This window comes from Staurois parvus, unplaced genomic scaffold (assembly GCF_062004578.1).
Source record: "Staurois parvus isolate SC_StPar_1 unplaced genomic scaffold, SC_StPar_1.0 ptg000192l, whole genome shotgun sequence".
Classification (NCBI taxonomy): Eukaryota; Metazoa; Chordata; class Amphibia; order Anura; family Ranidae; genus Staurois; species Staurois parvus.
Window position 1 is genome coordinate 10,451,850 of NW_028317988.1, and position 19,446 is coordinate 10,471,295.

At 41.6% G+C, this 19,446-nt stretch overlaps 1 protein-coding gene across 1 annotated transcript in view; it reads right to left on the reverse strand.

Moving 5' to 3' along the window:
• The window catches only part of THADA (THADA armadillo repeat containing), an 870,089-nt gene that overhangs the window by 5,293 nt on the left and 845,350 nt on the right, over positions 1-19,446 (reverse strand). Inside the window, exon 37 of the mRNA XM_089677843.1 lies at positions 490-653. Coding sequence (XP_089533969.1) covers positions 490-653 — 164 coding nt within the window. The remainder of the gene's footprint in view (positions 1-489; positions 654-19,446) is intronic.

A 19,446-nucleotide genomic window follows, 5' to 3' on the forward strand; every position in this document is an offset into this window, starting at 1 on the left:
GCCACTTACTACACCAGTAGTAAAGATGAAATTTGCCTGGATGTTGGCTTCAGACCATCTGCAATCTTTCTACCCCAGATAGTGTATGGCAAATTGGTGATGCAAATTTCTTCACGAGTTGCAGGAATGAAAATCACTCATTTCTCCCATCAAAGCAGTTAGTGTTGATGAAGGAATTCCCCCCTGCAAAGCTATTGTGTTCTGCCAGTAGAGTGCCTTCCCTGCCCACAAAATACAATGATTACTGCTAGCAGCTGTAGCCGCCGGCAGTAATTGCATGTAAAAAATCTGGCATGCTGGTTATACTAAAACTGATCGATGGATCGACTCCAATACAACCAGCCTGCCCATAGATGGATAGAATCTCCGCCAGTCGCTGCTGAAATGGCCTGAGATTTGATCCATCTATGGCCAGCTTAATAGTGTAACTTATGTAAATATGGTAATCTAGTGTGTACAGAAGTTGAAGAGGATTGTTAGTCCTTTTACCGTATTCACAGTTTCCAGATCACTGAGGTCTTCTTCTCCTAATAACCACTCAAGGAGGACAAGCACACCGGCTGAGACTTCATCCCACTGCTGCAGAAGTTCACATAAAATGCCCAACGTCAGGTCCAAGGCCATAGGAGGATTGACAGTAGAGAATGCAAACCCTGCACAAAGGATAACACATAAACAAAGAGGAATAGGTGGCATCAGTACAGGCTTTGTTTACGTAACAAACTATCAATCTAGTTATACTGTATAGTCATTACCGTAAAAACTACTAAGTGGATTATTGAAGTGCAGATAACACCAACATAGAACTTCTTCCTTTTGGTCTGTTAACCACTTCCATACCGGGCACTTTTACACCTTCCTGCCCAGGCCATTTTTCAGGTTTCAGCGCTCTCACACTTTGAATGACAATTGCGCGGTCATACAACATTGTACCCAAACTTTTAAAATTTAAAACTAAAATTTTATCATTTTCTTCACACAACTAGAGCTTTCTTTTGGTGGTATATAATCACCGCTGGGGTTTTTATTTTTTGCTAAATTAACAAAAAAAGACCGAAAATTTTGAAAAAAAAAACATGTTTTTCTTTGTTTCTGTTATAAAAGTTTACAAATAAATAATTGTTCTTCATAAATTTAGGCCGAGATGTATTCTACTACATGTCTTTGGTGAAAATAACCCAAATTAGGATGTATTTTTTAGTTTGTAGGAAAGTTATAGAGTTCACAAACTATGGTATAGATCTGAAAATTGATCAATCCTGAAGTACTGACAGCCAATCTAATTTCTTGAGGTCCAAGAATGTCAGAACAGTACAGATATCCCCCAAATTACTCCTTTTTGCCGAGTAGACAGTCCGACGTACTTCATAAGAGGAATGGCGAGTTTTTTGAAGTTGTATTTTTTTTTTTGTCAGAATTTTTCGGAAAAATTTAAAAATTCAAAAAATTATTTTCACATACTGTCACCAGTGCAGTACAGCGTCATCATATAACTGGAATGGCGGTGAACAGGGACACTGACTGGTGACAGTATGAAAAAAAAAAAAATATATATATATATATATATATTTTTTTTTTTTATTACTTTTTTTTTCTTTTTTTAAGATTTTTTTTTTCCTATTTCACTATGACCAAAGTAGTACAATGTTACCATAGTAACATTGTACTACTTTGGGAAAGTGATCAGTATTTTTTTTTTTTTACACAATTTGCTTATAGCAAAGAATTGCTTTGCTATAAGCAAGCATTTACCTGAATGACATCGATTCAATTCAGGGTTTTGTTTTTTTTTTGTGCTTAGCTGTGATTTGGCCACAGCTAATCACATGACGTGTGCATGTGACCTGCTGTGACCATTCACAGCTAGACACAAGTATACAATGGATGGCATGAATGAAGCCATCCATTGTATACAACTGTCATGTGACCTGCTGTGATTGGTCACAGCAGGTCACATGGTACCGGCAACGGGGCCGGTACTCAGATCTGTCCGAGGTACACGGCCGGTGACAGATTGCGCGGCTCTGCAAGCGTGAAAACTGCACATGTGCGGGAGTACGCCATATGGCATCCACCCGGAAATCTAGTGCATTTTTGCGGCCGCCAAATGGCCATTGGCCAGGCGGCTAATGATTAAATATACCACTGAAAGGGTTTCATTATATCTGTTCAGTAAGTGCAAAAAAATACTGTTGGTCTTGCCATAAATCCAGAGTTGTCCTGCACACTGTGCAGTTCTGTCTATCAACCTTGCCAAGTTCACCTCTGTAGACTACACAATGCCTCCCCCATGTTACAGAAATGTTCTATGTTCCTAACACACAACCTGTCCCAAGATGACAAAGCTTTTCCTCCATAGATACCATGTGCTGGGTGAAAGGCATCACCCAAGGACAGGATGTGGATTACTGGTAGGATCAGCAGGTTAAAATAAAGGAAAAAATCCATAAGCCAGTCTTCACATCTAAGGACTGGTAAACTGCAATAGATTACATTTTTTTCTTGGGTTTAGATACTACATTAAAAAATACCGGTATAGCTATCTAGCGTGGATGGGGAACTTTATAGTTTTCTCTTGTTCAGCTTGACCTCAATCCAACAGCCATGGTTTCCAAGTCTTCACTGGTCTGGCCTATCCATTATAGCCCTATAGAATTCTATGGGACAGTCTCTGTCTTGGGACACAGCTCCATAAAAGTCTATGGGGTACTAATATGCAGGATAGTGAAGACCTGCACCACTGGATGCATGCAAACAGCAGAACCGCGACTGTCGGAAGCAGGTACAGTTGTGACCAAAATTATTCAACCCCCAATGCTGTAAAGGGGTTTAGGGACTATAGTGTACATTTGGAATTGTATTCAGAATCAAATCCTACAAGGACGTTGTAACTACCCAAATGCAACTAAAATGACATCAATTGTTTATGTAATACAGTAGTAAATGGTTCTTATGTGGTTTCTTCATTGCCACAATTATTCAACCCCTTAAAGACTACCACTCTGAAGAACAGAGGTTCATACAGGTGCTTTCCATCAGGTATTGAAAACACCTGTGGATGTCACCGAGCAGCAATCAAGCATAATAAGCACCAATTAGGCAGCTTTAAAATGACTGTGATACTCAGCTCCTTCTAGACATTTACTGGTGTGGTTACAAACATGGTGAAGGCAAGAGAATGGTCCAGGAAGACAAGAGAAGAGGTGATTTCTCTTCACAGGAAGGGCAATGGCTATAAGAAGATTGCAAAGATGTTAAACATACCAAGAGACACCTTAGGAAGCATCATTCGCAAATTCAAGGCAAAGGGCACTGTTGAAACGCTACCTGGTCGTGGCAGAAAGAAGATGCTGACTTCGACTGCTGTGCGCTACCTGAAGCGTAGAGTGGAGAGAAGTCCCCGTGTGACTGCTGAGGAACTGAGAAAAGATTTGTCAGATGTGGGTACAGAAGTTTCAGCCCAGACAATAAGACGCACACTGCGTAATGAAGGCCTCCGTGCCAGAACTCCCAGGCGTACCCCCTTGCTGTCTCCAAAGAATAAGAAGAGTCGACTGCAGTATGCCAAAAGCCATGTGGACAAACCACAAAAGTTGTGGGATAGTGTTCTGTGGACTGATGAAACAAAATTAGAACTGTTTGGGCCCATGGATCAACGCTATGTTTGGAGGAGGAAGAACAAGGCCTATGATGAAAAGAACACCTTGCCTACTGTGAAGCATGGTGGAGGGTCAATCATGCTTTGGGGCTGTTTTGCTTCTGCAGGTACAGGGAAGCTTCAGCGTGTGCAAGGTACCATGAATTCTCTTCAGTACCAGGAGATATTGGATGGAAACGTGATGCAGTCCGTCACACACCTGAGGCTTGGGAGACGTTGGACCTTTCAACAGGACAATGATCCCAAGCATACCTCCAAGTCCACTAGAGCATGGTTGCAGAGGAAAGGCTGGAACATTTTGGAGTGGCCATCGCAGTCACCAGACTTAAATCCGATTGAGAACCTCTGGTGGGACTTAAAGAAAGCAGTTGCAGTGCGCAAGCCTAAGAATGTGACTGAACTGGAGGCCTTTGCCCATGAAGAATGGGCGAAGATACCCGTAGATCGCTGCAAGACACTTGTGTCAAGCTATGCTTCACGTTTAAAAGCTGTTATAACTGTAAAAGGATGCTGTACTAAGTACTAAGATTGAATGTCACTTGGGGGTTGAATAAAACTGATAATGCTGTGAGCACAGAAAAGACATTTGTGGTTATTTCATTATAACTGTTATGTTATATTTGTCTGACCTACAAGTGCCTCTTTAATGTAAATGTAAGCAAGATGACTGAATGATCAAAAGCAATGTCAAACTGGCCAAAACACTCAATTTCAGTGGGGGTTGAATAATTTTGGTCACAACTGTAAGTCTGCATCTGTGGAAGGGGAAAGGTGGGTTGGGTTAATTCAGGGGAAGAGGGTAAAAAGGATAAATACACTTTGCTTTAAAATGCACTTATCCTTTAATGTTGAGATGATTCATATGTTCTATGTGTTTACCTCATTCAGGCTCCGCAGCCTTGTTTACTCCATATCGCTCTCCGGCTTATGGGAAACTGATTAGCGTTTGACTAGAAGCCAGTATAGGAAGTTAGAGAGGCTGCGTTTACTTAAACAAGGCAGCTACATTAACTCTAATGAGTAGAAAAACAAAAACAAAGCCATGTATACAGTGGTAGAGACCTGCAACACACATTCTATAATCAGCTCGGTTCTCTTTACACCAGATTTCCAAATGTAAATGGAGTGAATTCGGCATCTTTTCTGTATTGCGTCATTTTTAGTCCAGGGCAGAGTCTTGGCTAAATATGTGCTCGAGCGAGGAGCACCACACATGGACACTGGATCATTTCACAATCCCGGCTTTCGCTGATTCCCAGAGCGTGTCCACTATTACAAACAAACCAGTCATGCAGTCATTAGGGATGTTCTTCATATTCGTCCAGTAAACAGTTCCACAGCAAACACACAAACATCCATTCTGCTTGTTCTAATAGACTGTCTCCTCAAATCATGCTGTGTAAATAGAATTTGAGGGAATGCAGGACATAGCTAAGGCCTGTCATCAGGATAAGCATCTAAAAAAAGCCTAGAATATGGCCACACCAAAGGAAAGGCCAACTCTGCCATTGCTGTTCTTTCTGGCTTTACTGCTAAATCCCATGTTGAGTTCTGATGTCTGGTGGTGACTCCAGCAGTGACATACAGTATATACCCAGCAGGATTTCAAGTTCAGCCCAACTGGCCTCAGAAAATGATGGTGTCACAAATGGATTCTCCATCAAATACTTAACTGGTGAATCCAGCTGTGAAGGAATGACACCATACTTGTGGCCTTTCTAGGTCCAGTTCACATATTAGTAAGGGGAACTCACTTTCCCACTTGTGAATTTGTGCAATTTTTATGCACTTCCGCATGTCGCGGAATCCCATCCAGGCAGCCCATTTAAAGAAGAAGCTCAGGAAACAAATTTTGGTCTTGAGCCGGGCACGAATTTACATGCATGTTTTGACGTGATACTCGCACAACAATTGCATCAAAATCGCAACTCGTTTGGGGTGCCATTCTGCCTGCAATTCCTAATTGCCCAAGTGTAAACGGGGCCATGGAGAAAGGGGTGATGTAAGTAGTGCTGCAGGGAAAGTAATTGTTTACTATTATGAAACACACAAAAAGCTAAACGGCTCTTTCACATGAGTGGCAGTCTGTACCACCCGAGGGTTACCACCTCCTGAATGCTTGTTTATTTTATTTATTTATTTTTTAAATCCCAAGGAGGGAGTTCTTAAAGAAGGGGATTGCAGAGCAGAGATATACTTACCTAATCCTCTGAGTGCAAGACCGGTCCCCGCCGCTCCTGCCCCCCTGCAGCTAGTGGTCTTGTGAATGGACTGTTCCTAGCGTCATCACGTCCAAAGACCGGCTCTGGATGTGAGGACAGCAAGAACAGACCACCGATGGATGTGGAGGAGCACGGTTTTCCACAGGATCAGGTAAGTCTAGCCTTTTGGTGTGCCCCTGGACAAAACGAGCATTTCACCCATGCAGTGCGGGCATGGAGGTCTTCTTTAAAAATATAATTAAAAGTGTTTGGTTATATCAGTTTGGTAAGTTATAAAAAAAAAAAAATGACCTGTCCATCTTAACAGAAATTGTGTGAATTGATAATTTCTTCTGCTCTCTGCCTCTGCTGATTAGCAACTTGCATAAGCTTCTTGCTTCCATGGATAATCACTTGTCCGAAAAAGCAACTAATTGCTCCATGTGTGATTGCTGCAGAATACTGGTGGACACTGCCGCCACTGTCAGCCTGTTTTTGCTTTGAACAGACTACCCAGCCATCACTGTCCACATATACCTGGGATCCTACCAACAGTTTTCCGTAAGATACTTGCCACACCATGTCTGATTTGGCCGCGTGAATGAGGCCTTAACTTTGACAAAAGGATTTCCCCCCTGAAGTCCCACTGCTGGCCACAGTGAGTGTGCTACTTGCCAGCAGGAAGCTATACTACATCTCTGGTCTACTAGTAAGTGGTGTTTTTACCTTGCAGTCAGGCTTGTGTGGCCAGAAGAAGTTCTTCCAGGCCTTTCTCTTCTCCTCATTATTTGTAGCAACTCTTGTACAGAGTAGCATTCTGGAGTAAGCTCTCACAGTCCCTTTGAACTCCATCTATAACATTATCTTGTGAATGGCAGGCAGGGAGGCAGTATCTTCATAAATGCCCTCTAATGTGCATATGATTTTATTAATGCTAGATCTTTCCTCAATGGGGTATCAATAATTGTTCTGCATGTTTCACCTTCTAGCATAAAAGCATCCTCCAATTCAAGTTCATGCAGCATGCAATATGTGAATTGTGCTCTGTACACTCTCAGCCCAGGCACTCACAACTACAGTATGTTATAACTATCATGTTTTGTGATTTGGGGTGCTAGTGCTTCAACAAGGCAGGGGCCATCTTAGTCTGGAAGCAGAAAGTGTCTCCAAGCTGCTTGACAATTGCATCTCTTTACTTAAAAGCACCTCCAAAATTAAGCCCTGAGGTGGGGCGAAACGCGTTGGTGACGTGGCCTAGACAGAGTGGGCTGCTACCATCTGTGTGACACATGACTTGGCATGGTGCAAAGTTACTGGAATTTTTTTTATTGCTTCAATAAATAGTATAAATAAATTATTTCCTTTTTAATTCCTAAAGAGGGTTTATTTAGAACAGGCACCTCTTGCAGGAAATATAGTCTCCTGTTTAAGCTTTGATCTTGTATTGGCTATTTACTTTAAAGGGACAGATGTAGAAATTATTTTTTTTACAGAACAATACTGAAAGGTTGAAACTTTTAGTGTGCAGCAAGTATGAATGGGCCCCAAAAGAAAAATTTAAACCAGCTGTATCTGGTAAAACAGTTATTCACTTACATCCAGAAAGAGTATAAAAAGAAAAAAAAAAGTATAAAAAGTGTATAAAAACTAAAAAAAACAAAAGTATAAAGAGAGTATAAAAAGGAAAAAAATGACCCGTGTCACCAACCTGTGAACTCCTATAGGCAAAGCATCATGGTGGTGACAAACTTATCTGAAGGGACAAACCAGCCAAAACAATGCTATGGAGAAATCTCTTCGATGTCCAAGACGGCAATAACGGCCAGGCAGAAAATCAAAGCTGGTTATTGGAAAATTACTGTTGTTCAGAGATTCTTTTTATAAGGGAAATTTCATCTTAAAAGGTGATTTCCAACAACACAAAAGGTCACTTTGTAATTTGCTAATGAAACAATGCAGGACGTCTGTAGACAATGAATGCGCTACCCTAGAACAGCTTAAACTTCTTTACAGGATTCTTTAAAAGATGAACTCAACCTGCACTTTCCTTGACATTGTACCGGAAAACTGATATGACTTATTTTGTGGAAGGAACGCGGTGTGGTCTTGTTCTGTACATTATGCTCCCTGTAATAAGGAGCACTAAGAGCTGTCCACAAGCAAGCTTTGACTTGCTCAAAATGGTATCACTCTTGTTCCCTGCCTTCTAAGAAAAAGGGAGGAACTTTCATAGCTTTGGGAGAATCTAGTTTCTTCTCTCCAATATGTATTTATCGGTATTTGCATTCCATAATAAAGAAATGTAAATATAATTCAAGTATTTCAACAGAGTATTTGTGTCATGATGGGGTTCAGGGCGAGCCCTCTGTATGAAGCCTCAGGTTATCTTAATAAAGCCTTTTTCTATATCAATTCAAGACAATTTATAAAGTATACACATAAAGAAACACCATCCCAGCAGCCTACTACTGCTATGTATAAGGATTGTCCTACCTGTCATGAGATTTGTAAAGTATGCACATATTATTGTGATTCATCCACCAATGCTGTGTTGCTTAGCACAAGTATGGTGGCTCATTTCCAGTGCCTGAAGAACCTCTGCCCCACATCCTGCTCACTTACTGGACTATCGGTGTGCATCACTATGCTAGCAATATTATCCCCGAGTTTTCTCCATTGTGGTTGCCCACCTATATACCTCCCAATCCCATCTTTCACATTGCAAAGTAATCAGATTCCACCCCTACTAAAAGCCAGATTTCAGTTTTAAAATGGTAAATGAAGACCACCAGAACGCCAGAGAGATATAAGAAACCATCAAACGGTTTATCTCCCCTGCACAGCATCTAACAAGTTGGATGGACTTATATAAAAATACACAGCAAAAGATCCCAATACAATATCCCAGAAAAGTTATCCACCTTCACCCTTGAAGGCCAAACAAACAAAAATATAAAACTTTTCTTTTTCACAAAAAATAAATATATCAACCTATCCCACCGTACAAAAAAGTGTCCAAAATATCAAAATAGTGTCCAAAATGTCAAAATTATCAAAATTAATCCCCACAAATGTAAACCATTATATTCTTTCTTCTTCAAACTTTCTTTCTTATCAAAAAAGGATTTGCGGGTGTTGAGAAAGAAAGTTTGAAGAAGAAAGAATATAATGGTTTACATTTGTGGGGATTAATTTTGATAATTTTGACATTTTGGACACTTCTTTGATATTTTGGACACTTTTTTGTACGGTGGGATAGGTTGATATATTTATTTTTTGTGAAAAAGAAAAGTTTTATATTTTTGTAAGTTGGATGGACTTACCTTTAAAAGTAATACTCAAGTGCAACTGAAACACCAAATAAATAATATATACAGTGAAGGAAATAAGCATTTGATCCCCTGCTGATTTTGAATGTTTGCCCACTCACAAAGAAATGATCAATCTAAAAATCAAATGGTAGGTGTAATGTAACACTTAGAGACAGAATAGCAATAAAAAATTCTAAATAAATGCATGTCTAACAAATTATGCACTGATTTGCATGTTCATGAAGGAAATAAGTATTTGATCCCCCTTCACAAAACATGACTTAGTACTTGGTAGCAAATCCCTTGTTGGCAATCACAGAGGTCAGACGTTTCCTGTAGTTGGCCACCAGGTTTGCACATATCTTAGGAGGGATTTTGGCCCACTCCTCTTAGCAGATCCTCTCCAAGTCATTAAGGTTTGTTGGCTGACGTTTGGCAACTCGAACTTTCAGCTCCCTCCACAGATTTTCAACAGGATTAAGGTCTGGAGACTGGCTAGGTCACTCCAGGACCTAATGTGCTTCTTCTTGAGCCACTCCTTGGTTGACTTGGCCGTGTGTTTTGTGTCATTGTCATGCTGGAAAACCCATCCACGATCCATTTTCAATTCCCTGTCTGAGGGAAAAAGGTTTTCACCCAAGATTTGATGGTACATTGCTTCGTCCATCGTCCCTTTGATGCGGTGCAGTTGTCCTGTCCCCTTAGCAGAAAAACACCTCCAAAGCAGAATGTTTCCACCACCATGTTTGACAAATGGGATGGTGTTCTTGGGGTCATAGGCAGCATTCCTCCTCCAAACACGGTGAGTTGGGTTGATGCCAAAGAGCTCAATTTTGGTCTCATCTGACCACAACACTTTCAACCAGTCCTCCTCTGCATCATTCAGATGTTCAGTGGCAAACTTCAGATGGGCCTGGACATGTGCTTTCTTGAGCAGAGGGACCTTGCGGGCACTGCAGGATTTCAATCCTTGTCGGCATAGGTTGTTACCAATTGTTTTCTTGGTGACTGTGGTCCCAGCTGCCTGGAGATCATTGACAAGATCCTCACATGTAGTTCTGGGATGATTCCTCACTGTTCTCATGATCATTGACACTCCACAAGTTTAGATCTTGCATGGTGCACCAGACCTAGGGAGACTGACAGTTGTTTTATGTTTGTTCCATTTGTGAATGATTGCACCAACTGTTGTCACCTTCTCACCAAGCTGCTTGGCAATAGTTTGGTAGCCCAGTTCAGCCTTGTGTAGGTCTACAATCTTGTCCCTGACATCCTTGGACAGCTCTTTGGTCTTTGCCATGGTGGAGAGTTTGGAATCTGATTGTTTAATTGCTCCTGTGGAGAGGTGTCTTTTATACAGGTAACAAAATGAGATTAACAGCACTCCCTTTAAGAGACTGCCTTTAATCTTAGCTTGTTACCTGTATGAAAGACCCCTGGTAGCCAGAAATCCTGCTAAATGAAAGGGGATCAAATAGTTATTTCCCTCATGAACATGCAAATCAGTGCATCATTTGTTAGACATGCATTTATTTAGAATTTTTTGTTGTTAATTTCCCTTTTACAATACACCTACCATTCAATTTTTAGACTGATCATTTCTTTGTGAGTGGGCAAACATTCAAAATCAGCAGGGGATCGTTTATTCCCCATTTGTGTTCATGGAGGAATCTACTTGATTTCTTTTGTTCAGTCTGCAAGCTGAATGAATGAAATCTATTAGTGTATGGACAATTTAAGACCACAAGATGTTCCCACCATCCCTTCAAGCTACATTCCTACCTATTTTTGGGTGTGTCTGCCCAAACTGAATAAATACATTTTTGTTGTAAAGGCTTGAATGTCCATAGGATGGCTACAGGACCATTCTAAGGTGTTTTTTTATTCCCCGTTGCAGTCTCCAAAATGGAAAATACATTGAATGTCTAGAGCGCATGTGTTAAACACAAGGCTGAATCGGGCCTGCCAAGCCATTTCATGTGGCCCTTGTACCTCTCCGCCAGACCCTCTGCTTCTCCATGCAGCCACAAAGAGGCTCTTCTCCCCACTGCAGCTCACCCCCCCCTCATCTCAGCATTCAGCAGCAAAGAAGAGGACAGAGCTCCTCCTACAGATCCTGTTCCTCTCTGTGCAGCTGCAGCACCCCCTCATCTCTGCTTCCTGTGGTCTCAGTATTCAGCAGACTCCGGCAGCTAACTCCAGCCCTCTTCTGGTCCTCCTCCAGACCCTACACATTCTGCTTCCCAGTTCTGCCCCCAGCTTCTTCCTGGGAGCAGCGTAAGCAAAGGGGGATGCACTGTGATGTAAAGGAGGGTGAGGGACTCTGGACTTCTGATGATGGAGGGGGCTCTTGACATCTGATGTAAGGAGGGTGGGGTGCTCTGGACATCTAGTCTTATGATAAATGTATGGCTTAACCTTCTAGAATCTATTCAAAAACTGAAATATAATGTCTTTAAGGGCTGACTATTAATTGTTTTCATAGTATATGTAGTCCGTGACCATGTAAAAGCAGAAGATCTTTAACCATGTGTAGCAAGTCATGCTAGGGCTTGTGGTGGAAGCCTACATTCTGCTTACAACTTATGTACAGTAGTATCATTTCGCAATATGCTTGAAATATACCGATCATGAATTATGATGTGTTTGAACATGCATCTGTACACTAAAAGACCCACACCTCTCTGGTTTACACTGAATGCACAGGAGGAATGTGTTTTCTGTACAGCTGTAAATGAGGCAGGGAGGTGTGATGGCACCTAGTCTTCAAAGAGTTGACTGCTGTCACCATCTGCGAGTTTCACTGCATTGCAGCAGGTTAACCATAATTCAGAGAGGATAAGCAGACCACCACTTGAAGTATACTCATTCCTAAAAGATACTTCCAACAAGAAGCAAAAACCAATCAGGATGCTTTCTAGTTCTTCCTGTCCATCAGAAATATTTGTCAGCTGAAACCTAATTGGTCACCTAAAGCAGCCTCCACCAGCCTTTTTAAAGTCTACCTAAAGCTAAAACTATTTTTTTGGATAGATTAAGGAATGGTTAGATCCTTGGGCAGTTTTTGCTGTATCCAACCTATCCCTTCACTTCCTCTCTTGATGACATAATAGGAAGTGAGTGTAAGAATGTCAAAGTAACGTAGTTGTCCCCTGACAGATTTCCCTTCCATCTGACAATTCCCCTTACCTACGATTCCTGTGACAACTGTAACATTTTGAATACCTCATATAATTTCCTGTACTGGTGAATTTAGAGTGCACAACAGTCAAAAGAGCCGACAACTCGACAGGTTAAAATCCAATCTTCTTTATTGAAAAGAATGCTGGGGCAAAATACCAGGAACAAAACAGTTGACGTATTTCAGCCTATGCAAGCCTAAGTCTTATGATCAAGGCCTGCATAGGCTGAAATGTGTCAATTGTTTTGTTCCTGGTATCTTACCCCACCATCATTTTCAATAAAGAAGAATGGGATTTAACCTGTCGAGCTCTTTTGACTGTTGTGTACCTATGGCTTGCAGAGGTTTTGAGCGGGGCACCGACAAGGTATTTAACCTCATTTAATACTGAATTGTACGGTGATAGCACTGTCAGTCCTTGCTTTTGTTCTCAGCGAATGTGGAGTAGGTGGAAGTCCTAAGGATGGGGATAGGAGTCACAAGATGCAAAACAACATCCAAGATTAGGAAAAGAAGGACATTGGCTTACGACTCACTTTAAAGCTGCATCTTATCCATAAACTAATAAACACATAAGTATATCTCGTCCTATAATTGAAAACACTACTTGTTCTAAAAAGGTTAAATACAAGCCAGAGCCCTACAAGCATTCTCTGTAATTATTTATTTTCGCGAACTTCGAACTCTGCAATGCCATGGATTCATGCAGGCTCAATCCTAAAGAGGATTGAATTTTAATATATAGGGAATAACAACATGTTCTGATTATTATGCAACATTATATCAAAGCTAGGATTTCAACGTTGAGGAATGGCTGAATGAAAGTGCATTTTTACTGTTCCCCGGGGTGGGAATCGATCATTTTTATTAGCTTTCTGAGAAGGGCTGTGCAGTTTAGATGTACGCAACACAAAGTGCAGGATGACAGATTGGATATATAGAACCGTGCTCGGCCTATTTAGATATGACACAATGTAATAACGGTGAGCTATTTGCCCATGAGTGGACTCCATTTATGAAATGCTTGACATTTTTTGGAGACTAGATACTGATAATCACGATAGATTCCTAGCTTTACCCTCTGGCTGGGTGGAAGGTTTCATCTTTTTTTTCTCCTTTTGGAACTTTACAAAGATAAACTTATACGGAAAAATACAAACCCTCCACAAAGTATAAAACAGTCACTTGAGACCCTACTTCAGGGCTGATTAAGTGCAGGAAACACCCACGGAAGAATGTAGGGAACATACAGCAGCTGGATATGCACAGCAGATGTGATTGGCCCTCATTCCCCAGCAGAGAGGATAATGGAAGCCCATTCCAATACAGGGCAAAGAGACGCTGAATGCATAATTGGTAGTGATTGATCACCATATTCTGTCTGGACAGCATTTATAAAAGACATATGGAATTAAACTAACACATTGTAAAGGGTAATTGTCTTGAATGTTCTAGAGGGAGCTCACTTGCAGTTTATTACGATAAAGTGTATTTTATTTATAATAGATTTTATAATGTATAAATAGGACAAAAAAATAGCATTCACAAACATTCAGGCTTGTGTATGGGGCCAACTATCTTTTCCTGCATGAGACTCAGCAGGGTTGGGGACAGAGAGGGGAAGGGTTAGACCCTCTGTCACTTTTTGTATTTGTCCCCATTGGAGAGATTACCAGCTCTGTTTGTCTTGGTGGCCATTGTTTCAGAGTAAGAAAGTGAAATCTAACATTTTAGATCCATCCCCAGAACAAGAGGGGGAATCCTCTAATAGGCACACCTTTTCTGGGGACAACTGTCTAAAATGGGAATTCCCCTCAAAGACATACATTCCACATGAATTATTATTCTAACAAAATTAGCGTGTAATATAAATTGCCTCCAGCATTGCTCTGGTTTTTTTTCTTGCTGGAGGCTGCCATTTTGTTGAAACCCAGAGAAGTCACTTCCTTATTGGAAACTCTCTCCTTCTCTTTGGTCTCAAAAACTATACTATATGTCACTTCCTGCAACTAAATTGTGTGCATTGCAGCCTTGATTGTATGTCTTGCTTCAGTTAGAGACCAAGGATGACAGAAGCATTAAGCTGGCCATAGATGGATTGAATTTCAGCCAGTTCAGCAGAGACCATCCGAGACTCAGTCCATCTATAGCAGGTGGATTGTACCCAATTCGATCCATTGATTGACTTGGGACAACCCGCATGCCGGATTTTTAGCATGCAATTATTGCCAGTGGCTGTAGCAGTTAGCAGTAATCATTGTGTTCTTCTGGCATGGATGGCTCCCCACACCCCCTGCTGGGAAAACACAATAGCTCCGCGGGAGGAATCCCTCATCAACACTGTGTTGATGAGAGAATAGACTGATTTTCTTTCCTGCAGGTGGTTGCAGGAAAGAAAATATCATAATCTATGGCCTGCCTTACAGTGATGAAGTTCACAGGCTGCCATGAGGGAGAAAGGAGAGAATATCAGGGAGATAAGACAGTACACTATCCCTGTAAAGCTGGGTACACACTGGCCAAAAATCAGCCGGTTCAGCAGGAACCAGATGACGTTCGGTCAATTCATATAGTTCTCTATCCAACAGAAGCCATTCTAATGACTGGCTTTTGTTGAAGGGACATGCTGGAAAACCAGCATCCAATCAGCACTGGAAGCAAATGGTTGCGAACAATGATCGGTGTATTCTGGTGGATGGGGGAGCTTCCCTGTCAGAATATAAAGACAGAGAGGGAGAGATTGTTGCATCAACATTGCTTGCGTTGATGCAGTGATCTGTCAGATTTGTTTCATTCAGGACTTAATGTTTTCATTAAAGTTCTATTTTAACCCATCACCCCCTTTTACGCATACTGTTCCTTGTACTCTTTCACATAGTGACGCCCTCCATGTTCACTGTTTAAAAAGCCAGTTATAGACCTGGGCAGGTGATCAGTTTTTTGTATGTTTTTTAGGTTCAGTGGGTGTACTGGACTCCCTAGCTGCCGTTGTGCTATATGCTGGGTGTCAGGTGCGCTCCCATAACCTCTAATGAGGGGTGGGGCTCCCCTCATGTTTATCTGCCCTTGTTTCTATCCATTTAAATGCATGTGCCTCCACTGTGAGGACTCTCTAGATTTATAGAGTTATGACCACAGATACTCAGGGTGCCGTGACGTGGCCATTTGCATATGTATTTGCAAATGTGTGCTAACTAAACCCCTGTTTTTAAACACATGTTTCTAGATAGGTTAATTTGGTCTTTGATAGTTGGCTAACTGGCTGGCAGATTGAACCGGCTTTTCTTATCCCCCTCTGTTGATAAGTTATACATATCCATGTTCCTTGCCGATAATAGCCGTGATTAGACTGGGGTAGGCTGGCAAGTTGAACTGGATATTTCTATTTTTTGAATCTTTCACATAGTGACGCCCTCCATGTTCACTGTTTAAAAAGCCAGTTATAGACCTGGGCAGGTGATCAGTTTTTTGTTTTTTTGTTCCTTGGACTCCCCCACTATTCTGTACCCGGCAGTTCCAGGTATGAGGGAGCATGTGACTATGGTCTCTGTCTGCCACATGGATGTCAAATTGGAAGCAGTGGCTGTGTCCATGCAGCCACTGTGTCCCAACAGACATCAAGGAACTGCCTGCACTGGGATTGCATTGAATACCTGTGGCATCCACATCTGTATCAACATGGCCCTCACGTGGATGTACTTATTGATACACCTCTCGTGAATGAGGCCCTACCAATGTGACAGCACCGGGCCATCAACGCCGTCACAGTGGAGTTCATAGCCTTGACTAAGCTATAGCTCTGACCGATCTCAAAATTTCTAGCAATCTCTCCTTTCACTCCCAGCAGATGAACAGAGCAGCAGGACAGCAAAAGGAATAATATACATATAATATATACACTATATTGTCAAAAGTATTGGGACACCCCTCCAAATCATTGGATTCAGGTGTTCTAATCACCTCCATGGCCACAGGTGTATAAAATTAAGCACCTAGGCATGCAGACTGCTTCTACAAACATTTGTGAAAGAATGGGTCGCTCTCAGGAGCTCAGTGAATTCTAGCGTGGTACCGTGATAGGTTGCCACCTATGCAATAAGGATCGAATGCAGTGGTGTAAAGCACGCTGCCACTGGACTTTAGAGCAGTGGAGATGTGTTCGCTGGAGTGATGAATTACGTTTCTGTGTCTGGCAATCCAATGGACATGTCTCGGCTTGGCGGTTGCCAGGAGAACAGTACTTGCCTGAAGGCATTGTGTCAAGCGTAAAATTTGGTGGAGGGGGGATTATGGTGTGGGGTTGTTTTTCAGGGGTTGGGCTTGGCCACTTAGTTCCAGTGAAGGGAACTCTTAAGATGTCAGCAAACCAAGACATTTTGGACAATTTCATGCTACCAGCTTTGTGGGAATAGTTCGGAGATGGCCCCTTCCTGTTCCAACATGGCTGCACACCAGTGCACAAAGCAAGGTCCATAAAGACATGGATGAGCGAGTTTGAGGTGGAGAAAATTGACTGGCCTGCACAGAGTCCTGACCTCAACCCGATAGAACACCTTTGGGATGAATTAGAACAGAGACTGTGAGCCAGGCCTCCTCCCCCGACATCAGTGCCTGATCTCACAAATGCGCTTCTGGAAGAATGGTCAAACGTTCCCATAGACACCCTCCTAAACCTTGTGGACGGCCTTCCCAGAAGAGTTGAAGCTGTTATAGCTGCAAAGGGCGGGGCCAACTCAATATTGAACCCTACGGACTAAGACTGGGGGGCCATTAAAATTCATGTGCTCGTAAAGGCAGGCGTCCCAATACTTTTGGCAATATAGTGTATGGATTGAATCTCAGCCAGTTCAGCAGGGACCATCCGAGGTGATAGTGACTTTATTATTATTATACATTGTTTATATAATGCCAAAAAGTTTGCTCAGCGCTGTACATTATAGTGGGGGACAGTACATGAGACAGTACAGTAACAATACAATACACGACGGGTTCGAGGGCCCTGCTCCTTGGAGCTTACAATCTAGGAGGGAGGGGATAGTGGTACAGGAGGAAATGGCTGTGGGGGATGGAGTGGTAGGAGGAGTGGAGAAGATCGGCTGTTAGTTGAGGGTGGGGTAGGCTTCCCTGAAGAGATGGGTTTTCAGGGTGCGCCTAAAGGTGAGGAGGGTAGATGATAGTCTGATGGATTGGGTTAGTGAGTTCCAGAGGAAGGGGGAAGACCTGGAGAAGTCCTGGAGTCAGGCATGGGAGGAGGATACTTTATCCGTATTAATGCATCTGCAACAAAAACCATTGAGTACTGTCCGTGATATCTTTTTTATTTTAGATTTACATTTTCAGGACAAGCTTTCACAGTGTTCCTTTCTTCTCAGCCCTGAAAATATAAATACCCGCACACAATATATACACACATGTGTTGAGTTCTGCTTTAAAGTAAAGCCGTTGCTTTGACCTGCATGAGCAAAGTAGAGATTTGCCTGTCATTTTTAAATTCCTTTTTTAAAACCAGATTTGTCTTGATAAAAGCCCCATAGATCCCAAATCTAATCACAAATATGTATTGATGACCTTATATTGCACCCTTAAAAATACACAACATTGCATTACACATATGCTCATAGCTAGACTTCACTAAAGTCCAAGTTGTCAGGGTTACATTCACACAGTGCTCCCATACATGCCAAACTTTCTGAACTGACCCATGGTCAATACAGTACAATATACTGCTACTACAATGGAAATATGTGAAACTGTCGTCTGCCCATAGAACTGCAGGGAGATGACATGAGCAATAAAGCACAATCATGGACTGCAACCTCTATATGGAATGCATAAACATGGCTGCACTGTAGCTGGCCAGCTAAGACCAGTCCTAGGTTGCTAATATGGTTCACATATATGTGTATACCAAACCTGCCAATAACCTCAGTACAGTATATATGTGCATATGTTAAAGCCAAAAGCAGAATCATTGCTGTAATTTATGTCTTTGGTTGTTATATGACTTTTATATATTCATTGTGGTAGCAGAAGCAGAAAAGGAAAATATGCCTTTAAGAGTTAGTATAAGGTGAGCCAATCACAGACAGCCTTACACTGTACAAAGCCTTAACCAATCCCAGCCAGTTTCACATTTATGCCTGTGTAAAACTCCCTGCTAGGATTTTCTAGAGACACATGCTCACCAGACAGAAGAGGAAACAGACAAAGTTCCAATCAGAGAAGCTCCATGGAAGTAGAGAAGGCCAAATAGGTATTTAATGCACTTGTGTGTTCCTCTGTTTAGTAATGCAGGTAGATCTGTATGTAAAAACGGTTGTATGTGTTTACTTGTAGTTCCACCGAACTTACCAATCAAGTCACTGTAGAGTAATCATAATCGATACAATCTACCGAATTTAACGAATTAATCTAACAACATAAGCTAACGAATCTAATGAATCTATCGAGATAAGCTATCGAATCAACCCAATGTAATATGAATTGAACCATTGTAATATGAAAGAAATAAGCCATTGTAAGCAGTGTTATATGAAGAAGATTGAAGTTAATAAAGAAGTTAACTAAAGTATTCGGTGTGCTCTTTAAACCTACTGCATCCACAGAGCGGCATTGGAGGAATTACAGAGTAGAGTCAGTCTAATCAAACAAAGAAACAGCAATTGCATAATTTTTCTAATGCCACAGCGCACTAGGCACCAAAGGGTGCTGCGCCTGCCACATGCACTAATATACATAGTAGCTGAAAACTACAAGTGGAATTTTTTTTGTTTGAAAAGCTGACACGTTGACATCATTTACATGATGCTGTTCACATATATGAAGACATCTAGTAAAAATACCACCAGGGAATTTCACTGCTCCTACTGTATTTTTGAGACTATAAGTCAAATAGATTAATGGAGTATAAGAACTCCTTGTAACAGGGCATATGGGCAGAGATGGAAACACCAAACATCTTGCCAATGGAGTATCTGAGAGATAAAGAAAGCAACTGCAGTGCAGGGAATTAACCATTGGCATACCTATGAGATGAGTAAGTGATCGGACTCTTAAAAACTGATGAAAGTCCAAAAATAGATTTGATTGGACTGG